General features: G+C 47.1%; 1 protein-coding gene across 2 annotated transcripts; it reads right to left on the bottom strand.

Annotated features, from left to right (window-relative positions):
• Window positions 1-40: 40 nt before the first annotated feature.
• Window positions 41-27,958, bottom strand: ATP6V0A1 (ATPase H+ transporting V0 subunit a1). 2 transcript variants are annotated; one of them, XM_063403890.1, is made up of 21 exons: window positions 27,804-27,958; window positions 27,507-27,648; window positions 27,282-27,360; window positions 26,880-26,977; window positions 26,255-26,383; window positions 21,909-22,012; window positions 20,724-20,850; window positions 19,429-19,511; window positions 18,730-18,823; window positions 17,263-17,475; window positions 16,595-16,745; window positions 16,212-16,351; window positions 15,313-15,470; window positions 14,738-14,828; window positions 13,839-13,957; window positions 13,334-13,550; window positions 12,653-12,760; window positions 9,630-9,737; window positions 7,133-7,250; window positions 5,844-6,015; window positions 41-1,376 (listed from the first exon to the last, which is right to left on the bottom strand). In XM_063403890.1, exons 2-21 carry the CDS (start codon window positions 27,621-27,623, stop codon window positions 1,283-1,285), a joined length of 2,520 nt encoding a protein of 839 aa, XP_063259960.1. In that variant the 5' UTR covers window positions 27,624-27,648; window positions 27,804-27,958; the 3' UTR covers window positions 41-1,282. The 2 variants fall into 2 exon arrangements, with proteins under 2 accessions (XP_063259960.1, XP_063259961.1); XM_063403891.1 differs by having other exon boundaries at window positions 21,909-21,991.

The following is a 27,958-nucleotide window of genomic DNA, read 5'->3' as shown; positions in this document are numbered from 1 at the left end:
TCTCAGCGAGCACTGGAGAAGTAGAAAACAAGCCACAGTGTTTGTTGTGGAGTTCATTTAATTTATACAGCGACTGTCAGCAACATGTTTCACCCAGACAGCAGAACACAGCAGAACACGTGAGCTTTGACACTCATATCAAAGCTCCACCTGCAGGCACGCTTTGATTTCACCCTTCAGTCTGCAAACACCTCTGTGAATACCCACCACGCCTTCCTGTAACACAGGAGTGCCCCAGGGTCTGCCAGGTGGAGCACAAGGGCCCCTGTGCCTCACGCATTGCACACTGCAGTGTGCAATGTACACATAACTTTCTCACCTAATTTTAAGCAGCCTGGCACCTCGAGGCACTTCTTCCTTGCTCCCAGGTTAATGAGTGTCGTTATTGTTCTACTCTGTACACAAATACTCATCTCCACTGCGAAAACTGAACGTGACAGCCACACACAGAACTAACACACAGCCCACTGCTGCTACAGCTACATCGAGTTGAGGAGTGCAAGGAAATATTGACAGCTCGGTCAGGAAAGAAAGCAACAGCTAATGCAGGGACACAGCACAGAGACCCCCTTGCCACAGAGCTTTTTTGGCAAGACTGGGCCACTGCTCTCCCTTACAGGGCTCCTCAAGCCCTGAGTGCACAGGACAATGTGAGTCTCTGGTACACCCACGTGTGCAAAAGCTGCCCCCACCGATGCCAAGCCCACACAGGCACTGAGGTGCCTCGAGGGCTTTGGTTTCACACCAGAAACCCCAGAAGTTTCACTGCCAGAGGCAGTGACCAGTGACAGTCTGCACCAAGGCTCATCCCTCCCCATCCTGCCCCAGGCCACAGCCAAGCTGAGACCCAGTGCACCCCTCACCACTGCCTGCAGGAATAGGAGGGGGAACAGCCCTCACTCTTCTCGAGATGAGATCGTTGGGCTTTTTCTCCATGTGCTGCTTTGTCCCCTGAGCACAGCTGCCATTTCTTTTCTGCCCTGATCAGCTGCTAAGGAATGCACAATACAGGGAGCACACGACCAAACAGACACCTCATGCACTTGGTACCTTTGGGAGTAAACTTAAGGAACAAAAAGTTTCTGTGATCCAGTGTCGTTACCCCAGAACGTCAAAGCTTTTGGCTTTGGGAGGCCACGGTAACGCTCCAGGGTGCTGCAATAAGTTATTATCACTATACACTCACAACTCAGACACACGGGGAGGGGTCATCACACCCTTGGTGTTGGGGAGGGTCAGTCACACACACACACAACGTTTAACACTGCTGGAGTGAGGGGCCTCAGTCGTCAAACCTCCCCTCACGGATGACATCAAAGGAGAAAGGGAGAAACTTGAAGCCAGTGCCAGTGTAGAACTTGTTCTGGAACTCAATCCTGCAAGAGATAGAAGAGTGATTACTTGTTAAAAAGGCAGCTCTCAATAGGAACAATTAGCAAGAACTCCATTAAAAGTAGGATTACTGACTTTAAAAAGATTTAAAAAGAGGTATCATAACATATCTTTTGCCACAACCCCCCCCATCTATATGTGACGCTTCTGTGTGGAGCAAAGAGCTCCAGAGACTTTGACCTCACCCTGGGGGACAAAAAATGGCAACAGGAGCAGAAGGCCAGCCCTGACCACAGTGTCCCAGGAAGCGCAGGGTGCAGAGACAGCATTTCCTACACGAGCTGCTGAAGTTCCCTTTTTCATTAGCACAAGCCTCAGCCACGTGACGCTGAGCTCAGACTCCCCCCAGCCACTTCTGTTCATTCCCTGCAGCACATTTGCACGGGGATGTTCCTGCCAGCTCCAGCCGAGCGTTAGCTCAGCCCCATTTGCTGCTGCCCCTAACGAACTCGAGTGAAAAAGAATTGTTCTAGAGAACTGCCCAATAGTCAGCAACAGCCAAATAGGGACAGGGAAAACTAATCCCCTGATTCCCAGCAAAAACAAGCCCAGGCTTCACAGACACTTTCCACTGCACAGTCTGCTGGAAAACACATCAAAACAAATCTCTGCAGGCAGCAAGTGACGGCAAACTGGGGAGCTTTTAACACAGTTCAGGAGAAGATGTTTTTCCAGCAAAAAAAGACAAACTTGAATTGTTTTTCCCCAAATGGGGAATCATGGCAAACTCCAGAGCTGCTGGATTCAGCTAGCAAAAGGTGATTTCTCCACAGGGGAAATGCTCAGGAAAACCAGCTTTAGCCTGTATCTTCTGCTGCCTTGCAGGCCAAGGGATCCCCAGGATAAGCAGGATTTTCCATGTGGGAGGAAGGGCTCCTTGCCAATGCGCTCCAGTTTTTCAGGAACCCTGATAAACTCCACAAGTATCCTGTGACTAAGTGACTGTTCTGTAAGCAAAGGGAAATGAGAGGCAGAGGGCTGGGTATGTGAGTCACCCAAGCTGACATGTTAACCCTGATGATTCACAATTCAGCTGGCCTCAACATCCAAACCCTCCCTTTAGACATTCCCTTACAACTGGCCACAACCAGAGGCCTGACACTGGAACAGAGGCTGCTCTAAGGTTAGAGAGCTAGCCAGAAAAGTGTATTTAACCAAATAATCATGTAAGGTTCAGTAGGGTTTTCTGCAGGTGTCTCTAGGAACACCCAGAACCCAGCAGGAAGCACTGCTGTTGCCAGGCTCACTGCCTGTTTCATCTCCCAGTTTACTGCTAAACCCTCTGTGCATCTCACATCAGTGACCAGGTTCTGCAGAGGATTTATACACAGTGGCACTATCAGCAAACAGCCCTCTGACAGCAGCAGTGCTACAGGAGACCCACTCTGCAGCTTTTTGCATTAATAGTTAGTGTCAGTGTTTGTCAGACTGTCATTCTGTGATTTTCCAACCCTGATTTTCCAACCCCACAGAGTCAGGGAAAATCAGGCAGCTCCAGTCCCATGAGCAGGAGGAAAAAGTGCAATGGGAACCCCGACTGCCACCAGTACAACTGCAAACTCCCACTCTGTGTCTGTGTCCCTAAAGACAGGGGCCAGAGCCTGGGGTAAACCAGGCACACCTCAGACAGAACCCACTGGGGTGTCTGTGCAGAGATTGTTGCAGTTACTGCTGCCCAAAAAGAGCAGAGGTACCACATCTGGGATATTCCATCCTGCCTGACAGGAGGCTGCAGCTGCCCCTTGGAGAAGTGGCTCGTGCAGGCAAGTCCTGGCTCATGACATTTACAAAGGAAAATCAAATCCTGGCAGTGGGTGAGCAGCTGGACTTCACCACCCCCACTCATTGGACTGAGAGTGGGATGCAGCTCCAACCCTCACCTCTTGGGAAGCAGCACCCTGATACAGTTACAAACTTTTTCTTTTGGGCACAGTCTGTTTTGGCTCACATTAGAAGAAGTGACTAGCTTAAAAAGGGGGAAGCTGCTTTAATCTGAGCATTCATGTTGAACTACACCACTGAAAAGCAATAAATGGAAAGGTTAAATATTTCAGGAGAGTGATGTATTTCAGAAGAGCTGCAGCAAAAGAAGCTGACAGCACACAGCTCAGACACATACAGAGCTGCAGTGGAGCCCAAATTCACACCCTGCAATCCTGGCAGCAATTCAGAGGGCTGTCTCCACCCCAGCATGGCCTAAAAAGCCCAACCTGCTCAAAGAATGCACACTGAAAAAGCACAAAACAAACCTCCTTCATTTGGAACTGCCAGGCACGGCATATGGAACAACCTGTGAATTCCCTGACCAGTAAAACACATGCTCAATTCCTCCTCCTTTCCAGGAAGGCTGAACCACCCACACCTCAAATTCCTCATAGGTGACAGTTCTCCCATAGCCAGAAAATCCCATCTGCTCCTCCCAGGACAGCTGTATTTGACCTCCACTCTCCCTTCCTCTTCCTAAAAAGGGAACACCTGCCATTGGAACACCCTGTTTTTGGTTCAGGAGCAAAAAGGAATGAGAACAGTGTGCTCTTTGGAACCACTGCAGGTGCCTCCCTGTGATAACCAACACCCAGCAACCTCAAAATCATTTCACCAGATCATTTTTTGCAGTCTGAAACAGAACCTTAAACTTGCTTTTTTGGGCTCTGAGCCTGAACAGATTTTCTCTCAGAGCTTGTGCATGAAAGGCTTGCAGGTTTGAAGCACGTGTTTAGGGAAAACAGGACTTTGTTAAGCATGCCAGTTCCACACTGGTCTGCAGGGCCAGAGGGATCTGTGCTCTCACTGCTGCTGCCCCTGGGTTTGCCTGTTTGCCATTTCACTCACACACACAGATGGAGTTTTAATGGCCCTTTAAGGAAAGCCTTGCAGTGTGAACCATTACCTGTTCCAGGTGTCTGAGCCATATCTGGAGGTGCAGTTTGTGATCAACACAAGACAGGTACCTCCCCAAAAATGTATTTTTTGCTCCATGGAGCCCGTCTAGAGCAACTGCTCAGAGCTGTTCCCCTACTGCTGCTTAGAAATGGCCATGCAGCTCCACAGCCCAAAGAGGCCACAGCCCTGGAAGGAATTGCAGAGCAAACCCACCACATCTGGAGTTACTCTGCTCCCCCTGGACTGCTCTCAGTACCCAGCCGGTCCGTGGGGCTCCTGCTGTCACTGCTGTAGTGGCCCAGCACGGTGACAGCAGGGAGAGGACAAGGGACCTCTGGCCAGTCAGCAAGGAGCTCTCAACTGGCTGCTATGCAGGGTTCAGGCTGGATGCCAGGAAAAACAGAGACACCATCCAGCAGCCATTTCCAGGAGTGCCCCCCGGCTCCCTCAGCACAAGATGGCTTCGCCCCAGGACCAGCTTGGCTCGCTCAGTTACAGAGACACAGGTGGAGCAGGAGCCTCCAGCCTGCACCCCCAGGAGCCAGGACACTCCAACCTGCAACCCCCAGCCTGCACCTCACTGGCTGCCAAGGGAGAGGGCAAAAGGCCAAAGCTTTCCTTCCCCACAAGCAGGGGGAAAGTGCAAAAAGGCTGATTTTTTCGTTTTTTTGGTTTTTTTTTTTTTAGAGGCACTTGCTTCCTGTTGCACTTATAGAATTACTTTCAGAGAGTGCTCCCAAACTTTTCTTCCCATTTAAGCATGACAGAGTGTTTCTTGTGATCTTCAGAAGCTTCCCTTTGCTGTCATGACCCTCCCCCAACTCCTGAGGAGGTGGCAGCAGCCTGAACCCCAGAGAGGCACAGACTCTCCTACATTTCAGGCTGAGAAAATCCTACTCCCAGTTGCTGCTCTGATCCCACCAGTGCACTAACGAGGGAATCTAAAGTGGAACAATGAGTGCTCTTAAACATGGATTAGAGAAAGCTCTTGAATATTTTCTATACTTGGGAGCAGAGTAATTCCTTCTGCTTTGCTGGCTGCATACACAGGAGCTTAATGAGCACAGGAAAGGGGCTGCAAAAGCAACTTCCAAAAGCAAGACCAGCAAAAACTCACTGCCATCCTAAAGTACCCCGAGGGCAGAAGGCAAAGTCACTCCTGTCCAAGGCAAGGTTTTCCAGCAATGAACAAAAGAAGGAACCTGCAGTCAGTGGCTACTGCACACAAAGGATCTCAAACACAGGAACCAGGGGAAAGACCAAGAGATGGAACGAGAAAGTCCTGCTGAAAGCCACAAAGCACACTGCTCCAGCCAGCACAGCCTCCCCAGCCCCTGGTCCCAAAGCTTTGCTCCTAAAGCTTGAGTCTTTTAGTGCTTGTTTCTAAGCAGAGCTCCACAACTTTAAACAACAACTGGGGGGAAGTGTTTTACTACAAACAGATTGAAATCTCTGACCCTTTTAAAGACGTTCTGCCTTCTAGAAGATGGTGTTTCTGCACAGTCCCTGTGACACCAATTTTGTTGCTATGAAGAACTCCCCAGGTTTCTGATGCTCCAGTAACTCACCAGTGCAAGCGCAGAGCGTGGAGGAAGGCAGAAAGCCCCTCCATGACCAGCAGAATGGCCACTGTCAGCGTGGCAAAAGCAGCAAAGATGAAGAAGAGGCCCAAGCCTCCCCCCAGGCTCCTCACGCTGAGGCCGATGTGGATCACCATGGTCCAGAGCACCTCCGAGAGCTCTGCCAAGACAAAGGGGAGAAGACTCCTGTCAGCAGGAACAGGGGGTATTCACTGGTAAAGCAAAAACTAAAGTCAAGCAAACCCCTGCTGCAATGAGGTGGAAACTGAAGAGGGACAAGAGCTTTCACAGCCAAGTGTGTCAGGACATTGCCTCCAGCAGTCACACAGGGCAGGGCAGGGCAGGGCAGGGCAGAGTCCTTGCTCAGCAGCTCTTTGCCTTATTCTGTAACTCCACTCCTCCCGTTCAGCAGAGCTGTGGGAGCAGACCCTTTTCTCCCAGGTGTCTTGGGTTATGTAACCAAAAAAAAAAGTGTATTCTATTTCATTTCTAGAAAGCATTTGGGAGATGGTTTCTTTTTTCTTGATCTCCTGTAATTCCAGGGGGGAGGAGGGTGGATGCCTTCTGATAACAGCCCAGCTGTTAAAACCAGGTGGGGCAGTGTTTCTTATCTCTTTCATCAACTTTGTCCACTCCCCATGGGATATCTTCTGTTCATGGGGCATTGAGGCTCCCCAGTGCCATCACACATTACATCATCCCACTGTGAGATGCTCCACCCAGTGGGGAGGAGCCAACCATTCCTACCCAGATAAAAATGGGGACACAGGGACCCCAGACATTCCTCTTTTCCACTGGATTCCCAGAGAAGGACCAGACTCATCTCACCACCACTGAACCTGTCTACAGGATCATCTCTACTCCAACAGAACCATGTCTGTCACTCCAGGAGGACTTATTTGGACTTCTTCAAACACCCTGGCCAACAGGGTGTCAGGTCGTATTCCTGACTCCATCAGGATTTTCCAGGACTTTTGTCTGTTTGTTTGCTTGTTTGGGTTTTTTTTTTTAATACTGTATTTGCATTTTTAATACTCCTAGTAAAGAACCGTTACTCCTATTCCCATATTTTTGCCGAAAGCTCCTAACTGCAAAATTGTAATTTGGAGGGAAAGAGTTTTACATTCTCCATTCCAAGGGAAACTCCAGTTCTCCCTGACAGATACCTGCCTTTCCAAACCAGGGCACCAGGTAAAGCACAGGCAGCACTGTCCCGTGCCAGCCCAGCCCTGTGTCACTGCCCCCCACCCAGGACCCGGCTCCCTGGGGACACTCACGCGCGTGGGCCAGGCTGAGCGCCCAGAGCCGCAGGTAGGACGCGGTGTTGGAGATGCAGCCCAGGCAGTACTCGATGGTGTGGATGGCCTGGTACACCACGGTGTCCCCAAAGTCAAACTGCAAAGAGAAGAGAGGATGAGGGGAGCTGGGAGAATGACACGGGCTTGCCGAGAGGGGACAGGGACAGGGGGAGTGCTGCTATCACCAGGGACACTGTGTGTGACACTGCACACTGACACTGTCTTCTCCTGGTTTGGCACACCAGCGCCACAAACAAGAAATCGATCTTGTCTCGACAGGTTTTGCGGAATGACAAATGTGATGTGGATATTGTTTTCTTATTCTGGCATGTGTAAATCAGATATTCCGAATTCATCCATGGGCTTAGCCAGGAAAAGACTGTTCAGCAGAAGGTGGTGCTGCTGTGCACTCCCTGGTAACCCAGAGGTGCTGCTTGCAGGAAGGAGGCAGTGCCCCAAGCTGTACTGTGTGTGCCTTTGCTACAGGAGCAACTTGCAAGACATGAACCTGCCCTTTTTGAAAGCAAAAATAACGCATAAAGCTACCCTGAAAAAGTCACATCTGTGCATCATTCACTGGCAAAGTCTCTGTGTCTCAGTAATTTTCTGCAATAATAAAAGAACTTACAAGGAAGTCTGCCGTGTAGGGCAGTTTCTTATCCTGCAGCTTGGGAAAGCATTCCCCGCAGCTTGGATTTAATCCATGCTTCAGAAATTGCTCAGATTTAAGTGAACATGATGTTTTAAATACATCCAGTGACTAATGCTCTAGGCATGCACACAAAGCTATTTATACTCTTAATTCTCCTCTAGTATATCCAAGGCAATAAATATTTCAAACAATTCAGTTAAATTAGCTGTCAAAATCCTAATCCTTTCTTTACAGAACATGAGCTGTGAAGTTCTTCACTAAAGGCTGCCCTAGCCAACAGTTCCAGCTCCGGACACACGAGCAGGCCAGCAGGAGGGAATGTGGGAAATGTTTAAACAATGACCTTTCAAAGCTGAGTGCAACTGCCAGAGAGAAGGACCACTGAGGCAGGAGTGGGAGCACCAGGACTGCTGTGGCACAGTCCTTGTGGGCTGACACATTTTCCCCAAGTTCAGTGAGACATCAAGTACACCAAAACAGGAACCCTGTGCCCCTCCCCTTCCCCCCTATTCCACACAGGCCTGTGCACAGCAGAGCTCTGAGCAAACCACTCTCAGCACAACTTTCAGGAGCAGTGCTCTGGTCAAGCTGTTCTGATTTCATGCTGTTTGTATTTTTTTGTAGTAAAATTAGTTACCTGATTGTGCTAAAACTTACACTCAATCCTGCATCAGTATTAACCCCCCATTTTTTAAATAGTTCTTAGAAGTGCTTATGGATGAGCAGTCTCTCAGAATGGAGTTTCTCTTTTACAAAGCATCTGGCCAGTTCAGTTCTGGAACTACATGAAACTGGACTGGTTGTGCTGCATTTGCTCTCTGGGTCAACCAGCATCATCTTTAACACGGCAGATGGTTTGTAAGAAGAAATATCTTTAAACAGTTTGCTGCAGCACAAAATTAATAAGGCCACAACATAAAAAATCTGAGACTTCTTTGGAAGCTCAGAAGTGAAAACTTTTCCGTTTCAGACCTCCAGCTGAACAGTTTCCCAGGTAACTGGGAACAACCTGCAGACAGGGGATCAGACAGACAAGCTGTATACATGAAGTAATTAAAAGTCTGTTGATGTATGTGTGTATGATTAAAAATGGCCTGTAACATGAAAACAGCAAGATCTTGTGAAAAACAAGATGCTGTGACATAACAAGTTCCATTCAGCACATTTTACACCGATGGGAAATGGCCCAGGTACACATGAAGGCAAAGCTGCTGTGCTCTTACCACCTCGTCCTCTGTAGGCTTGAAAACATAAATTTACATTTAGTGCAGTGTTTTGATCACATTAATCACGAACACATTCAGCAATTCCCTCCTATGCACGCCACGGAAAGCAGTAGCACATCCCATGCACTACAGAGGCAGGATCTGCTGCAGTCGTTCAGAGGCATCACAAAACTCCCCAACTATGTGAGATCGACTGGTTTTCTCCTCTCCCAGAGGAAAGGGAAGTAATTCATATTACCCCCAGCAGTCAAAATGAACACATAAACAAAATTTCAGTGCTGCAGAAATGCAGCCCCTGAATTTCCACTGGCATGGGAGAAGCAGATAACGTGTGGCACCCGGGAGTGCTGTGCACCCCTGAGATGGTGGCTCTTTGGGGAGGACAACCAGAGCCACATCTGCCAGGATATACAAATTATGCTGCTTTTTCTGGAGTCCTGGGAGGCACCAAGAGAGAGTCAGTGAGAAAACTGCTAAGAACATGCTTCACTGGGAATGCTGCTGTTTAAACAGCCTGGAAATGAGTAACTACAGTCCCAGTGAGCTCATCCTGCTGCCGAGTGCAGTGCCCTGAGAGCGAGGATGCTCAGGTGCTTACCTCTTCCCCCTCCTCAGAATGGGTAGATAACTGGTCATGTTGAATGATCTCAGCATCCTCCTCTGTTGGGCCATTGCCCACCCGGATCCCACCAAAGTTGTGCGTGCCCTGACACATGCAGAAAAGAAAGAGCAAAGTGTTGTTCGGGTTTTAGTGCAAAAGTGCAGGTTTCTCATGACTCCATGTGCAGCGGCAGCTCACAGAGGAAAACAAAATATTAAATATTAAGGCCCAGATTAAGGCAGGTACAATTCTATTTCCCAGCTTGGATGGGAAAGGTGCTGATTCCTGCTGGGGCTGGGGAAAAAAAAATAAAAAGAGTCTGTCTGAGTGAATCCTTGGTACATTTCTACAGTGTAACTGCAACCATGAGGACAATAAAGGCACACCTCTCAGAGGACATTTGCTGGCTCTGACATGCAACAGCCCCACGTCCTGCCCAGCACGGCTGGACAAGCACGGACACAGCACTGCTGGGCACTGGAGCAGGTCATGGAGCTGAACACGCTAACACAAACACACACACACTTGCTCCCGCCAGCCTCAGGCACACCAACACCACATGGAAAACCAGATCTTCCCCTGCTTGGAAACTCTACGTTGTGCAAGCAGGTTCTTTTAGAGAATTTGTTCTGACATTCAGCACCTGATCCTCAGCTGCACCTCCAGGACTCCAAAGGGAAAAGAACAGACTGAGCTGAAATGCTGAAATCGAGAGCAGTTCCCACCTGACCCCTGAGTCTGACCCCTAGAGAGGCAAACTACAACACCCTAAATAGAAATAAACCCTGTGCCCAGCTACAGCACTGTCTTGGGTCACCTGTGACCCTGGATGTGACCTGACTTGGCACATCCAAACTGCAGAAGTCCAGGGATGCCCATGCAGAAAAAAGAGGCTGAAGGTCCCATGAGATGGTGCTTGCACAGACCAGCAGAACAGCTGCTCTGAGTTCTTCTAGCTCCTTTGTCCTTACAAGCCTGCTTTTATTTTAGGCTGAATTATAAATATGCCCAAAATGCCAGATATAACTTAGAATTTTGTCAGGTTTCTAAAAACAAATCAGGAAGGCATTTATGTTCTGAAAACAGAAATAAAATTTAAAACCCCCTCAATATTAACAACTAAGACAATGCTTTTTATTAGGATTTTCAGTATCTCTGAAACAGCACAAACCACTGATGACTCCTGTCAATATTCTATTTATGTATTTCTAGCCTGTGTGAAGTTGCACTTGAGCAGCCTTTCCCTCACACTCGACTCATATCCATTCCCTGTAAACCAGCCAACCTAAACACAGCTCCAACAGCTCCAATTGTTTACTTGATCCTTCTAAGCACACTTCACACCAGACCTCCCCTCGCAGCTTCCCGATGGAGATGCATTTCATACGCTGGATGGATCCTGCACAAAAGATCCATTTTCATTTCTGACATTTCTGTGAGGAGGCTAAAATGTCATGAGAGAACCAGCTGACATGTCCCTCCCAGCACCTCTGGCAGCTGGAGATCATGATGTGCTTCACACGGTCGGTGAGATTCACACCTCCCAGCCAGCCAGGCAGATTCAGAACTAAAATGTAGCTAAAATAGGCAGAACTGGGGAAGAGACTAAGGTCTGGGGGCTGCCACAATCCTCAGCAGAAAGCTGTGGCAGCAAAGGGCCATCTGTAAGCTTAGAAACACATAAGTCAAAACAACTGCCACCAAGAAGCTTGTTTGTGCACAACCATTTTATCATAATTTCAGGTCAAAGTGTGTACAGGACAGATGTGTTACAAATCCAATGATTACTGACATGGAGTTGCTGGAGGCCATCACATCACTGTGTGTTTGGGAACACGTAATGCAAACAGAAATGCTGCACTGGGAAGAATCCTAATCTATCTTAAACAAATACACAAGCAGAAGAAAAAAAAAGGGAATTTAACATGGGGGGATGTGATAGCAGGAAATCCTGTGCTGCTCTGCAGGTTGGATTCAGCAGCACTCCTGCAAGGAAACGTCTCTGTGCACACACACAACTACCATCCTCCAGCCTGGGTGTTCATCCAGAATGTATCAATTTGGCTAAACTTTGCTCTTTCCAAGAGAAAAGTGTTTTTTCACCCTGAAGGTGCACTTGCCATTCCCTTATGAAATTCAGATACATTCCATGCTCCCTCGATAACCAGACACAAAGCCAACTCCCATCTGTGATGCATCAGGCGGGTTTGAAGTGCACTCACTGTTGCAGCCGCTGCTGCCTCGAGCGCCTGCGCGTTCGTGCTGCCCTGGGCCTCCTCGGGCTGCCCCTCCTGGGGGTGGACGGAAGAAGAGAGAGGGAGGAGGAAGAAAACAAAAAGAGAGAGGGAGACGAATGGAGGGGACATGGGAGGATGAAAGGTGGTCAGAGAAGGGAGAGGGAGTGTCTGTAACTGAGCTGATCTTTGGCTGCACATCCTCGCAGCGCTGCCAGACGTGCAGGGAGCGCTCGCACGTCTCCGCAGGGCACGCGTGCCACGTTCCTGCATCTCACACACAGCTGCTGCACAGTGCAGCTGGAAACCTACACAGCACCCCAGCAGACAACCTCTCACGTGAGCCTCTGAGTCTCTCTTTCCTTTTAATTGCTTTTTTTACCATCCAAGCTGCTTTAACAAAGATAGCTGAGAAGTCTAAGTCTGCCAGCTGGTTCCATCTCTATTTCCCACTGCCAGCCTAGCCCAGGCACAGAAGTGCATCCAGCAGGCAGTGAGACTGATCCTAAACCAGCTACCAAAGCCCAAGCCAGAGACACTGTTCTGATCATTACCAACATAAAAGGTTTTTAAAAGCAGGTTTGATGCTGGATCCAGGTCTGGAAAGCAGGCAGGCAACACTCTGTCTGCAGTAACACCCACCTGCTGGTATGCCCACGAATATGCAAAAAACACTTTACAGGTTTCAATGCAGTGTGAACCCATGAATCCAAGTTCAGCACGGAGAACACATCTTTTCAACCAAAACCAGTTTCCCTACGTAAAACATAAAAGGGAGTCACCCACCAAGTGTTTTCTCCTTAAATACTGCTGGCGAAGGACCAGGGGCTTGGCTACCAGCATCCACGGCACACACAGCAAGGCCACCACCACGAGGAAGCACTGGAGCCCTTTCTGCAAAAGAAACAAGTCTCAGGCAATTCAGCTGCAGCCCCTGCTCAAACACACACAGAACCCAGCAAGAATGGCTGAATTCCCAGTATGTGGATGCTTCACTCTCTGTCTCTCTCTCCTGGGAACAGCAGTTAAGTACTTAATGCCTGCAGCTGCCACCTCTGACTGAGCACAGCATTTAATGCTGAGACTGGGTTAGATTGGGGAAAAAATCTGAAAGATCCTGCAGGCAATGAGAATTTTGCAGATGTCTGATACTGTTGGGAGGAAACAGTGCTGGTGTCTGAGCTAAGCTGAGAGGTATCACATTGCAGACATGGGACAACATTCCTAATTGCTTTCAGCTATTAATCCGGACCCAAATGTTCTGAAACTGCAGTTGACTTATGGTCAGACAAATAAAAATTCCTGCTATAGGGATTATTCCTTACTTCTTCAGCATTACATAGTATCAGCCTTCAGAAATGCTCTGTAGAAAGATGTTTCATGCTTTATTTCACAATTATGACAAGGTAAATGAAACACTCCAGTATCATAAAGGATCTTTGATTCTGTTCTAGCAAGAGCACGTACCTGCCCACTATAAAGCATCTTATTACTGGTGTCCTCATAGGAGAACAGAAACATGTTGATAAAGTGTATTAAGAGGCTCGGTGCTTCCTTGGATGTGTGAGCATCGTAGGCTGTCCACTTGTAAAAGATGAGAATAACAAGATATCCAAAGAGGGAGGACATGAAAATCATTTCTGGGATAAATCCAAGGTAGATGTTCAGTGGCTTCTTAAAATAGCTACAGGGAAGAGAAAAAAAAAGGAAGTTTGTATTAGATTTGGTTAGAATTAGGGCAAAAGCTTTTAATACATGTGAAGAGAGTCTTTGGAATGACAGTGCAAGGGCTCAGCAGCTCGAAACAGCCAGGCCTGGAGCACAGGAACTGCCTGACAGTTCCACACACAGCCAGAGACAACAGCCCCACACCTTCCATCAGCAGGTGAGGGCTGACAGGCATCTTAAACCACAAAACACTCAAAGACATTCCATTGTCCCCACCATGAGAAAACCAGAGCAAAGCACTTACATGTGGTTGAGGAGACTCAAGGCAACACCAAAGAGCATCTGGAAAATGCCAAGAATCACAGACATCTTCATCTTAAATGAATTGAGGAAGGCCAGCTTATTGCTGGCAATATTCCAGATCTGTGAAAAACAACACCTAGTCAGATACCACGGAAAGGAAAACAGGAGGAGGAAAACACTCCCTTTAAGCTAAACAGTATGAACCAGTCAGGAAGTGTGAGGCTGAAAAAGCAGGTTTTTAAAGATGTGTTTGTCCTACGGATATCTTTTGGGGAAATGAGCAAATAAGCTTTCAGCTGGGAATAGTCTGACAGTAACTGAGCCCACCACTGAGTAGGAATCAAACCTGTTTTCATGGTACCTCAAAGGTGCAGGAAAAAAGAGGCTGCATCCTTAACAGAAAGAATATGATTACCCCTTTAAAGGAAGGATTACACACAGCTGGGATTTCCTGCACTTCCTCTTTATGTGGAACCCACAAAAGTTTGTCAGATATTACAAGCAGAGTTAAGAGCAAAGGTGTTGATGCAGGCAGCTACAAAGTGACAGGATTACTGGGAAATGTACATTTCTAAGGGTGACTGAAAAAAAAGATTACCAACTTTCCCCGAGGTAAAAAAGTAACTTCAGAAAGTGATTTTCAAGGCTTATCAGATTTGATTAAGACACTGCAGGTTAGAAAGGGTGAGAAGGAGCTTTTAATGGACCTCAGAACAAGGGTCTCTATCCCAAATCTGGCACCTCAGTAGGAATTCAGGAGTTCAGGAGTATTCCCACCATTGATGGACTTGCTAAGGGAGTGGCTGGGCTGGGGAATCTTTCACAGAACAGTGAACAGACAGGTACTGCTGACACAGAGGATTTTGCCCAGAAGACTGCAGAGGAAGGATGAGCTCTTACTGGGTCAATGCCAAACGGGTAGGGCCCGCCAAACACCCCTGGGATAGCAGGATCCAGCTGCAGCAGTGGGGTGGTCTCCAGCAAAGCATCTCTGTTTGGGAATAAGATCATACAAACATTAACAATAGCAATGACATTCTGCCTCTGTAAAAACTAACAACACTCTGCTCTTGTGAGGGCAAGGAATTAAAGCTTAAATTGAGAGAAGTTCGAAGTTGCAGAACCTGGATGGTTCTAGAGATTTTCTCAAATGAATAAAACCCTGTTTCTTGACCTTTTACTCAGTGGCACAAGGAAGACAGGTTCAGAGGACAGGAATCTTGAAATGTCTATGGGGAAATAGGTGAGAAACTGCATCTTTTTAAGTTTTCTGAGGAAGAAAAAAAATTTTTGAATTTTGGCACATATTATCCCATTTTTATCCCTCTTCCAAACCCACCGGAGATAGAGCAGACAGAGAGACAGAAATTTTTGTTTTCCTGAACAAAAGGAAAGGCAATGGAGAAGGACAGTGGGGAAGGACAAGTCACCTGCTTCTCACTGTCTGTCTACAAAGTTACCAAGGGTTTACTCACGACCAGTTGGCTTTATTGAACATTGGCCGGACGCTCCAGGAGGAGCCGAACATGTTGAGGGACTTGGAGAAGCAGTCGTTGTAGATGAGGCCCGTGTAGGTGGAGAACAGCCCCATCAGCAGGATGATGTACCGCCCACTGAACACCATGTTGAACATCTGGTGTGAAAATCCAAAAGTACAAAAAAAGCCCATGAGAACAGGGAAGGTCCCTCCTAAAGCCAAATCAGGGAAATCAGTCTGTTGTGGGGCAAACATCAGCCACAAAATTTCTATTTCCCCTCGGCAGGGAGTAAGGGTGCAAGAGGGAGCACAGCAGCACAGATAACGAGGATGGAGGGGCAGTGTGACCTCCACAGGGGACCCAGGAGTAGCTGGAGAGGACAAACTGCACTGCACAGGCTGATGCAACTCCCAGCATGAGTCTGGAACAGGGAGCACAGACCCTGTGCCCCCTCCAGCTCTGCCAGTGTATCTTAATTCTGGTTCAGCTCCTGTCAGCCCTGAGCCAGCAAAAACAACCTTGAGCAGCCACAGGAAAAATGCCAGGAATGGGATATATACATACAGGAACTGAGAGTTCTGCAGTGGCTAAACCCCACTATGATCCAGCTAAATTTGGGGTGATTTGTTTACTTGATTATTTCCTTCAGACAACTGAAATGAAAAATTTCCTATAAATATACAAAAGGGAAACCAAGGGAACTCAATACTGTTATGAAATTATACTACTCAGTGTGCATGTGTGCTCTTCAGGCTTCCCAGCCTGTCCATGTGCTTCAAAAATTCCAAAGGAGGAGTAATCCTCCCTTGTCAACTCAAGGGGAAAAGGATGGGAATAAACCAAGCTGCAACTCTTTGTTGGAAATGGAAAGCTCAGCATGATGTGCCACTTTTTACCTCATTGTCACTCTTCTGGGACAGAATCCGGCTCTCCCTCACCACCATCCAGACAGCAATCAGAGTCATCAGGATTCCATGGCCAAAATCCCCAAACATCACAGCAAACAGGAATGGGAAGGTGATGATGGTATAGGGTGCTGTAAGGGAAAAGACAACATTCCCAGGGCACTGTGTTAGTCAGCCCAGATTCACCAAAGTACAGTTCAGACAATTTAACAAATAAAACTCCCCAGCTTCCCCTCTGTTACTGAAAGCTGATGAGTCTCTACTAGAATTCTCTATTACAGATTTCCACAGAGGACAGGCAATGCAGATAAACATCATGACTAAAAAAAAAAAATCGAGACAGAAGTTTTGGACTTTTCCAAGCCTGAATTTACCTGGATTTATTTCCCGATATGTCCCAATGCCATAAGCATCAACAATGTTTTGAAAGCCAGAAGTAAACTTGTTTGTTTTGTTGTATGTGGGTGGGGTCTGGTTGGTTTGCATCCTGTTTAAAATAGATGGGACAGTGGATCCGCTGTGCTCCTGTTTGAGAAAAACAAAGGCAAGATCAGCAAACCCACCCTAGGGGCACTGGAGGACCAAGTCCAACACAGCTGTCCCACTGGCATTTGGAAAACTGCAAGCTTGAGTGTTTGCAGTGTGCTTGCACAATGAGACACTGGAGCAGCTGAGGAAGGCTGCCAGGATTCCACTGCTCTCCACTTCGTGCAGCAGGAGTAAAGGTGAACATTGTCCACGCAGGACAGACAAGTAAACAAAAAGCAAGTGGAAGGACTTCAAGAAACCCAAGTCTCTTGACTATCTGAGCAGAGGGTGAGTTTGCCAACAACCTGGAGGGCTCCTCTATCCAGACACCAGAACTACAGAGCCCAGCCAGGGTAACGAAGCATAAAATCCTCACCATTCCAGCATTCACCTGAACTTTAAGCTTCACACAACGTATTTGTTACTACTTTTATCTCTAAGTCATCATTCCTGCATGCTAAATAAGCTGTTCTCTGTGAGGGCTGATTCCAACAGCCCAAGGTCATCTACTCACAGTGCCTCTCCTGAGAGCAAACTGGATGGAATCGAGGTCAGCAACAGGACACCACACTTCAGCAATCAGGCACTTCTGTGTCACGTCGATGTTGCACAGGTTCAGGGTGTGGTAAATGGCCTTCATCTTCCTCACTTTGATGAACCACACACGGATGTTTTTAGCAGCTGCTTGCAAAACCCTCTGGCGATGATCCTCAGTTTGGTTCAGCACCTTTCAGGGAAGCAGAAGAAAGGTGAGAAAATCATGGACCAAAGTTCCAGGTACTTTCACTGAGGATGAATGACCAGCCTGCTCTCCCACCCCAGGCACAGGCTGCCCCATGCCTGCAGCCTGTGAAGTACCCACATATTTAATTAGTTCTGCTGAAAGGCTTAAGGGCTTTTTCCAGGGATGCTTTCTGATTACTTTCCTCCTCCAGCTCCAAGGTCAGTGGTTGTTTCAAACAACAAACTGTGCCAAGATCACAGGGAACAGTTTTACCTCCGCCCAGGTTAAAAGAGCAGAGAAGAGTTCTGCAAGTGAAGGGTTTGCTGCCTTGAGAAAACACAGATCTTACCCTGAAAAACTTGTTTACTGAAGGGAAAAGGAGAAAGTGTTTCCTACTGAGGGTGTTTTCCAACTGGAACATATCAAACTCAGGCCAAGTCAGATTTCCAGAGTGGAAAGTCTTAGATTGCAGGGAAAGTGAGGACACAAGGCACATGCAGCTTAGAGCAGTTATATTGCTTCTGAGTTCTTGTCTACTTTAAAATATCTGTCGAGCTACACTGCATGACTCCCAGCTTGAGACAGTTTCTATATCAAATAAGTAGGTCATTTTTCCTTTTAGTTTCTGAACCTTTTCTCAATTTTTGTCTCAGATCCCTTAAATCTTTCTACATTATCACATACTGCCTTTCTGCCTTGAAGCAAGCATCAGGTATATCAGAGATATCACGAGATCTGGGTGCTAATTACTTTTTACCAACACTCGGGCTGCTGCACAAGAGATTAGTTGTAAAGCAGAAGTTCTTCAGGACAGCACAGCATGAAAATATAAAGACAGGCAGGAAAAACAAGAGCTAAGTTAATTGTTATCTCAGCTTGGAAAGAAGTTTAAATGTTTTCAAAGTCCTTGCAGATGAAACAGGCAGTTACACAACATACTCAGAGCCACAACCTACGGGATCTCCCTACATGAGTTCCTCTTTGTTCCCTGGTATGGAGTTCTCTGTATTTATTTGTGTATTATGAATTGCTTAGCCCTCCAAAAGATCAAACCATCCCAAGTCCTAACACAGAAACAGCTGAGCAGTGTCTAAACACCTCTCTTGCACTGTTGGTCTCAAGCTACCTGAAGCTGTTCATCTAATAGGGGCAAATATCCTCCTGTTTTAACAGGATCCAAAGTTTCCAAATATAGCTTTCAACCATATTATTAAAGAAAAAAAACAAAGAAAAGGTCATTGGCCCCAGTTATTTTACCATCTGAAGATCATCAATTCTGGTATTGACACCAGAAGCCATTTCCTTCCGCTCCTGAGGCGTTTCTGGGCAGGGGTAGAGGGAGGCCCGGAACCTGCAAGACAGGGAAGCACCTCAGTGACAGAGATGGAGAGAACATCAATGAGTCAGGGGCGAGCCAGAGGCACCTTTAGAGAAGTTTCTGAGCAGCACAGACTGCCAAGCAGAGCTCCAGCCTATACATCAAAGGGATGCAGAAGTTTGCTTTAGGCCAAAGCAGAAGCTGAGTATTAAAGAAAACAGAAGTGGGAGAGAATCCTCTGCTCCCTGTGCTGCCAGTGTCTGCAGGCAGTGTCACGAGGCTGGTCAGCCACCCAGCTGAGAGGGGATGCTGCCAGACCAGTGCAACTGCTGCCAGAAGCAGCCACTGTTGTGTCCCCTGTGAGAATATCCCACTGGTGTCCCATCAGGCCTGCCCCAGAAATCAACACTCCCTTGGTATTTTGCATTCCTTAGCGCTGCACTTGTGTACTTTGAGCATTACAGGCTGGGGAGTGGTGAGTCTGACTGTAAAATGTCTTTCAGTTACTTATGGCACATTTCATTTGCTGTCTAAATATGTGCTCCTGCAGCCACTGCGAAACAGGGAGTTGGGAAATATTAAGTCATGTCAGTGTGTTCCAATTAATTGAGAGCTGCCCAGCTGCCAGACTTTCCTACCCTTCACAGATCTTCTTGACTCTGTTCTTCAGTTGGTCACCTTGGAAGAAGATGATAAATACAGACTTGTGCACATAGTCCCCCTAGAACAAAGGGAAAAATTGTAGAAATTAGCATTAGATAATCACAAAAGTTGTATTTTTCCTTTTGCTGAGTCTGTCCATCAGAGCTCAGATATGCACAGCAGCTCAAGAATGTATCTGAGTAACACTGGAACAGTCACAAGGAGAGCAATTTTCTCAGCCTCAGTACAGAATACCTGCATTGTATTTGTGTTTACTGAAGCAAAATGCCCCAGGTTATCCACTATTGATTCTATGCAACACAGTAAGTGGGAAAACCTGGTAAGATCTCCAAAAATAATGAAGAAATGCAATTAAGTATTTATCAGCACTCAGTGCAGTCAGCTCACCTACAGAATCAAGCCTAGAGAGTGAATGAAGATTAAAAAAAAGTGAAGTTTAACCAGTGTGGTTCCCAAGGAGGCCAGAGGCACATTCCTTGCACAGCTGTGTCCGTGGGGGCAGCCAGGGCCCCTTTCCTGCATTTGTTGACACGGTATTGTTCAACCTTACTTAGGAAATTTTAACATAATGTTTCAAGAATAATTACATTAGGTGTAACCTCAATTTAAGGAAGTTCTGCACAATAAGAACAAAGTCTCTCCTAGCAGACAGATGATTCCACAGGTCAGCTACCAGTGGTTGGTGGAACACAAGGGAACACATCAGCTTCACATTAGAAAGAGAGGCTGTTACTGAGCTTTACCTCCTGGTCTGTGTTCCAGCCCTTTACCAGGTAAGAGCAAGGGTACCCCAAGTTTGGGCAGTGCCCACTGGTTTGAGCACAGAAGACACTGGATGTAAAACCAGGCCCAATCACAACATTATTTATTTCAATACTAATGCAAATGGCTCTAAGGTGGATGTTTAAACTATGGATTAGTGCATTAAGAAAAAAAAAAAAAGGTTCAAGTTCAGAGAAATGAACTTCAGGTATTATACACCGCCCATGTCTCATCTTCCAGGGACTGCTCATTCAGAACTGCACTTGCAGTTTGGGCCAGAGAAACCCCTAGGCCCTGCCACAGTCCATGCTTTGAGTGTTTTCCCTCTCCCAACAGCACTCCCCATCCAGCCTCCTATTTTTGTTTCAATTAAACAGGAAAACATTTGTCGATGAAACTCAGAGGCTGCAGCAGCAGCTGCTGGGATGGACCTCACTGAGGGACAGAGGCTTTTATCTACAGATCCACAGCTCCTGGATCCTGCTGGTGCTCCCAAGAGCTCCTTTACCGTGGCGGGGTCCTCCAGAGGGTTCTCGATCTCGGCCTGGCGCAGGAAGACGTTCCCGCGGCACACGCGCCACAGCATCCGCTCGAACGTGGGGATGCGCTCGCGGTTGATCACACCAGCCACGAACCTGCAAGGGGACAGCACAGCCCGAGGGGCTGCACCTGAGCCACCCCAGGGCCTCCCAACAAGCACCTGAGCCACCCCAGGGCCTCCCAACAAGCACCTGAGCCACCCCAGGGCCTCCCAACAAGAACACGAGCCAACCCAGAGCCTCCCAACAAGAGCATGAGCCAACCCAGGGCCTCCCAACAAGCACCTGAGCCACCCCAGGGCCTCCCAACAAGAGCATGTGCCACCCCAGGGCCTCCCAACAAGCATCTGAGCCACCCCAGAGCCTCACAACAAGCACACGACGGCAACTGGGGGTTGGCGCCACACCAAAAGATGTAAAAATCTCGTTTTAACATTAGTTCTTCAAGAAAAATGGAAGGTCCTCCCAATACAAGGAGGTAACATGCAACAAAATAACTGCACTATAGCACAGGCTCTGTTTTTTAACAGAATGAAATAATCTTTAAAAGTATATAAACCACTGCTTGTAGGAGTATATTTAGATATGCAGTTTCTAGCCTTCATTCCCTGCAGTCCTGGTACCTTGGCAAGGGTTACAGCAGCCATGGGTGCCAGTGGCTGTGTCCTGGGCTCATATTTAAGACCTCACTGGACTAAACCTCCATGTCCAGATAAAGCATTACACATGCACAGGGAAGCCTGGAAGCAGCTGATAAAGAGCATGTAGAACTGTACAGTTATTTCAGGCCATTATGTGCCTCCAGTCGTTACAATTTGCAACAAAGCTCTGACATAGCAGAATGTCTGATAGAAACAACCAGACACGCTTACAGGGAACAAACTGGGTTAATTGTTTGGTGCAGAGAAACTTGTGAAGCACAAACATGAACTGGGAGGTTAAAATAGGAAGGAAAAGAGCAGAGAACAACAGCCAGTTTCAGATCAATTTTCATCCGCTTGGTGCAGAAAGTTCCACAACTGTGCTCAAATCATTGCTGCTTCCACAGGTTGATAATCCCTATTCCATAGGTTGATAATCCCTAATCCACAGGTTGATAATCCCTATTCCACAGGTTGATAATCCCTAATCCAGCACCCCTGAACTGTAATTACCCAAGTCGGAGTGGGGCACCTCTTCCCATCTCGCTCGGCTCCAGCAGTGAAGAGGATTCCTCCAACAGGTCTGGATCCGCCATCTGCTGATGATGCAATTCAGCCTGAATTCACAAATCAATTAATATCTAATGAAACCAGTTAGTGGCATGCAGGGAATGAGGAGCCAGGAGATAGTTGTGGGAGACAAAGAAAGAAAAGAAAGAAAAGGAAAGGAAAGGAAAGGAAAGGAAAGGAAAGGAAAGGAAAGGAAAGGAAAGGAAAGGAAAGGAAAGGAAAGGAAAGGAAAGGAAAGGAAGAGCAAACATAAGACAGCAAAAAGAAGAACGAGATGACAGAAAAGACAGCAAGAATCACACATGGAAGGAGAAAAACAAGAGGAAAAATGGAATGGCTCAGCAGGGCTTCCATACAAGAAACACTTGAGGATTGTTGCAACAAAGGAGCTGGGAGATATGTAAGTCTGAAGAAAGGCAGAGTTCAAAAAAAATTTCAAGTTTTAAACACAAGTGATGTTCCCAAGAACCATTTTTAATGGCACAAACCAGAGAAACACACTTGACTCATGTATTTCTCCAGATATTAAAGTAATTTATCCTCATTCACTGTAGGATTCACCATCAGACATAAACACTGCATAGAGCAAGCTGGCAACATGGCTCATCTCTTAGCCAGCCAGGCACTAAAACAGGACAGTTTTACACTGTCCTTCTTTGCAAGAACATTTGCAGGCTAAAATTCTTAGGAATATGGCTTGTAAATGTCAGAAATTCAGGCCAAGGATGCTCAAATCATATCCTCTTGTGCACCATCTTCAAACTTGTTCAGCCCCACCTCACACTTAGTTTTACCTGTGCAGCTTATATAATGAAATGCCAAAGATTACAGTTCCTGAGAACAACCAAAGGGCCAACGTCTGCCCTCTGTGGTATGCAGGAGGTCTTTCCCACAAAGCCATCAAGGGAACTTGCTAAATCACACTGGAAGGCAGAGTTTGACCCAAGGACACGTCATATCCACACACACACAGAGCACAGCCTTGCAAAATCTGTGGCGAGTGCAGTAATTTAGCCTCAGTCTCTGTATTTGTGGCAGAGTGAAAATCTCTCCACTTGTCAAATGGAAGTGCCATATACAATAGAGTTTTTGCAAGGCTGACACCAAATGCAGCTCAACTGCAGCAGCTTAGGATGTTACACGAGGGAGGGAGCCCTTAATTCAGCTTGGAAAGGCAACACAGGGAATTTCTGATCCTTTCAACTTTAAGGCGACTTGTTGCAACATCAAAAACTGAATGAAAATTCAGTTCACAGAAAACACAACTAAAATAAGAAAGTTTGGTACCTGAAAACAAAACACACAGAACAAATATCCCAGCAACTGTTTGACATCTCAATTTCAGGATGCTGAAGAACAGTAAGTTATAATTGTTAGAGGCTTGTATTGTATTTTCAGTAATTAAGACACTGTTTGCAGCACATTTTAGCAGATGACTCATGAAAAAGGAATGACAGCACATGTGACACCTTTGGATTTGCCTCACCAGAGAGAGAATTTGTTATATATGTTTAATATTAGCTTGGCCTATTTGGGCTGTGTGTCCTTTATTCAGGACAAGTCCTGCTTAGAGGGAGTGGAATTACAAAGCAAAACAGTTTAGAAAAAATGTTGATTAGACTAGTTTAACTAAAAGAAAATGTTCTTTTGCAAGGATTATTTGCATTACAAATTCCATGATCCTTAAATTCATTTCTCAACTCTGAATTTACCAGCACACCCTTTCTAGATAGGCAATGGCACAGCTACAGCATCTCTGCAGTAGGAAGGATAACTAAAGCACTGCTGCGGGATTTAATAGAAATAAAAAAACTGAGACTAGCTCCAGTGCAAGAAATCTACTTTGAATATGAGTTTTCACCAGCAGTGAGTGAAATGTCAGTGTTATTGTGGAGTATTTTTTACTAGATAAGGTCATTCAGGATTGGAATCTCCAAAGCATTTCCATGACAGTAATCAGGAAGCATAATACAAGAGCTTTCATTATTAAACATTTTAAAATTGCTTATTGATCCCCTGATCAGCATCTTTAATCTCAAAACAGGTTCATTTTCTCCACTCATGATTCCAGCCCTGTCCTGTGATGGTTCTGGGTGCCCAGTGCAAGCCCATACAATTCAAGCCCCTTCCAGGTCACAAACAGGACAAAAATCAATGTTCACAAGAAATAAAAAGGATTCATGTCACCATCTATTAACCCAGAGCCAGACAGAAGTGACAGATGCAAAGCAAACAGAGAAAAGCAGATGGCAGAAGAGTCAGAGGGAGGAAGAAGGGACTGCATGCCATTAACCGTTACTTTTCCAGTCTTCTTTTACGCTCACACTCTAGGCAAAGCCCTCAGAGAAATGTCTCCAGCTCTTATCACTCTTCATAAGCAAGGACAAGAAGACTGAGAAAAGGAGCATAATCATCAACATGGTGTGTTGGAACAAGAAATGGCTGCTTGGGCTGGAATGGTCACAGGAAGAAAAAGGGGACATTCTGCCACCCTCCCTCCCGCCCCCATGTTCAAACTCCAAGCATGAAGGAATTGGAGAGTCAGCCATTTCTTGTGCAACTCATTACTATGAATAATATAATCTTAATTACTAAATCAAGTTATTGTAGTCTTCAAGTGTTGAAAGTGCTGTGCAATGGCAGGGAGGGAAGGGAGTGTTGGCCACTCTTGGATGGTGAGCAGAGGAGCTCTGGGCTGCTCAGGGCTTCCCTCAGCTGTTTGCTGAGCACAGAAAGCTGAGACAGGTTTAAACTTACATTTTACTGAACATCACCTGTAAGCGGCTTTGTTTGCTTTTACATAGAGCAGCACATGTTATTTGGTGTATTTTGTTTTATTACTATGGAAAAGTTATGAAAGAGAAGCAGGACACATCTAAGCTTTCTGTGGCGGGTTTGTGTAAGGCTGTGGGTGACCTGCCATGGACTGTTTAGAAAACTGAATTTGATCTTTAAATTTAGTTTGATCCCGCTGCAGTTGAAGAAGAGCAGTGGGCAGAGAAGACAATAATTAACAAGGCCAGGTTGGACAGGGCTTGGAGCAACCTGATCTAGTAGAAGGTGTCCCTGCTCATGGCAGGGAGGTGAATGGGCATGAGCTTTAAAGTCCTTCCCAACCCAAACCAGTCTGGGCTTCATTCTCAGTATAAAAATGCTCAGCACTTGGTTTCACATGATCCTCAGAACAGGCAGTGCTACTTTAACACAGCAAAGTAATGGATTATCAGGTTAATCCTGTTTGTCCAAGGGACACTTGTAAGTGAACATTCAACACTCGAAGACAAGGGGGTTTTTGTACTGAAATCAATCCCACACCCCAGCAGCCCTCACACCAGCAGCAGTATCTGTGTCAGCAGTGACTATGACTGGCACAGGACCAACCTTGGTGCTTGAACAGGCAATATCTTGTGCCAAAAGAACAAAAACCAAACTTAGATAAACGGCCTGAAGTGTGCAGGAGTCCAGCTCCACTTGACAATGGCCCTTGTAAATACCAGGAGCCATTTCCGTTAAGAATTCTTTGATCAAATCCTGAGATTAGAGGAAACAGGACATCTACTCAGCAAAAACATGTCCTGAAAAAAGCACAGGAGCTCTTTGAGAGAACTGCCAAGACTCTGGAGATACTTCAGCTTTACAAGGAAGGGTTATGTCTTCTCCCAAGCAGGATTTATGTCAGTGCCATGAACGACATTGGAGAAGCTGCCCTCAGGTCCAGAGAAAGTTGCCAGTTCCTGGCCCAGATGGTATTTGACAAAATGTCTAAGACTTTAAATGTCAGCTTTGCTCCACAACTGACCTCTGCAATCTTCAGGGTTTGATCAAAGGCTCAATTAATTCATCTATTACTTCACTGGAATTTGTATTGTGACCCTGATGAGTCTCCACATAACACTTTAAAGGCTGAAGAGAATTTCAGCTCCATTTTAAATCCTCTGCACGTGCACCAAGGAGACTCTTACCCACTGGGGACAGTGTTTGCTGCAGCACCAAATTTTGGGGCTGTTGATGTGCTTTCAAAACTACTCACACCTTAATTACTTTACACAATTTTTAGACAAACCATTGATTAACTAGAACAATCCCAAATCAGCATCGTAGCAGGTAAATCATGGGTAGCTATGTGTACTGCATGAAAAATGGAAAACAATTTATGCAGCTTTCTCCAACAAAGCATAAGATGACCTTGCTGTCCAAAATAGCAACTGAAATATATTTGAGAATAAAAATGGCAATTTCTATGAGAAGAATCAGCTCCCCGAGTGTTAAACCCCCACCGGTATTCTGACCTCATCAAAAAACTGCTGAGTTTTACGCAGTATGAATTTTAATTCTGTCAGCTCCAAGAAGTTTTTCTTCAGAGCCTCCTGGTTGGTGTTGATTTCTTTAAGCTCATTTTCAATTTTCTCAAAGTTTGCCTGGAAGATGTGAAAAGGAGAAAAAAAAAGGACTTAAGGTGATTCCATAATTAAGTGCTGTTCAGTCTGCCAACACACAGAGGCGAGTGAGATGCTGCACACCCCCACCCAATTTGCATGGATTTACAGGTGCATCTCCAGCCTGCTGTGGCACAGATCCAGATCTGCCACATCTGCAGACTTCCCCCACTCAGCCAGGCTTTTATGGACTAGATTGATAGAGTTTCTTCAAATCCATAAAATCCTGGTAAACTTTATGACCCACCACCATAAATCATGGGGTTCCAGCAGGTTTTGGCTCATTTCAGTGGTGAAATTCCTATTGAGCACTCTCACTTCTGTATTTGGACAAACACTGCCCAATGTGAGCTAGCAGAGCTGTTTCCAGAGACAGCTGGAGACTGAGGTAATACCCCCCTGCCACTAAATTCTGCAAGTTTGATTGACTGTTTCCATCCAGAATCAAATACTGGTTAAAGTCTTAACACATCATTACCTCCAGATCAATCATGTCACGTGGAAAAGGCACCTCTGGGTTTTCGCCAGTGTCCATGATAGGAATATTTGCCTTTTTAATCTCTTTCTCCACAAACCCTGCAGAGACAGCATTAAAAGTGTTAATTTTTGATAATTCAGTGTTAAAGAGTTACCCCAACTTGCACCTGGCCCCAGCAGCAGCTGATTCCTTCACCTCCTATTCCAAGATTGTCTGACTTGGCCAGAATTATCTTTCAGGGGGAGGTGAATCCCTGAAGGCAGTGAGCTGTGCCTGTGCCCTCACCCCTCTGCTCTGTTCCAAACGCTGCCTTGCAGCTTCAGCCTGCCTTGACTCTTTTTTTTTTTTTTTTTAAGCAAAAGCTGCACAGTCAGAGCCACATCAACCCCAGCGGGAACGTACGGAGCTTTCGGTCCATCTCCTCGCACCTCCGGACTTCATTGACGAATTTACGGTGGAACACGTTCACGTCGGGGTTCAGCTGCAGGGACAGACACGGGACTCAGCAAGGCCCCACCCCCGGGGCCGGTGCGGCTGGGCCCCACCGGCCCCGGGGCCGGCCCGGGCTCCCGGTGCCGCGGGGCTCCCGGTGCTCCCGGTGCCGCGGGGCGCGCAGGGGACACTCACGTCGCGGAACTGGACCTTGCCCAGCTCGCCCAGCTCGCTGACACAGCAGTACGCGGCCTCGGACTGCAGAAAGAGCTGGGCCAGGGTCATCTCCTCGCTGCGGAACAGCTCCCCCATGGCGGCGCCGCTCCCGCTGCGGCCTCTGCGGACAAGGGCCGTGACAACCGGGCCGGCACCGAGGCCTTGCTGCCTCCGCCGCCCTGTCACGGCCCGCCCCGGCGCGGCGTTCTCACCCTATCCCATCCCGTCCGCATCATATCCAGCCCCGTTCCGCCCCGTCCCGTTCCCCGCCATTACCTGCCGCTGTCGCCGCCGCCGCCGCCGCTGTCGCTGCCGCCGCCGCCGCCTGACCCAAACCGGCTCCCGTCCGCGGCGTCCCGTCCGCGCGGGGCGGTGTCACGCGCACGTCTCCTGGCGACCGCGCGCGGCCCCGCCCCGGAAGTGAATGCAGG

The sequence above is a fragment of the Prinia subflava genome, chromosome 8 (genome assembly GCF_021018805.1).
Source record: "Prinia subflava isolate CZ2003 ecotype Zambia chromosome 8, Cam_Psub_1.2, whole genome shotgun sequence".
NCBI lineage: Eukaryota > Metazoa > Chordata > Aves > Passeriformes > Cisticolidae > Prinia > Prinia subflava.
This window is presented reverse-complemented; position numbering and strand designations above follow the sequence as displayed.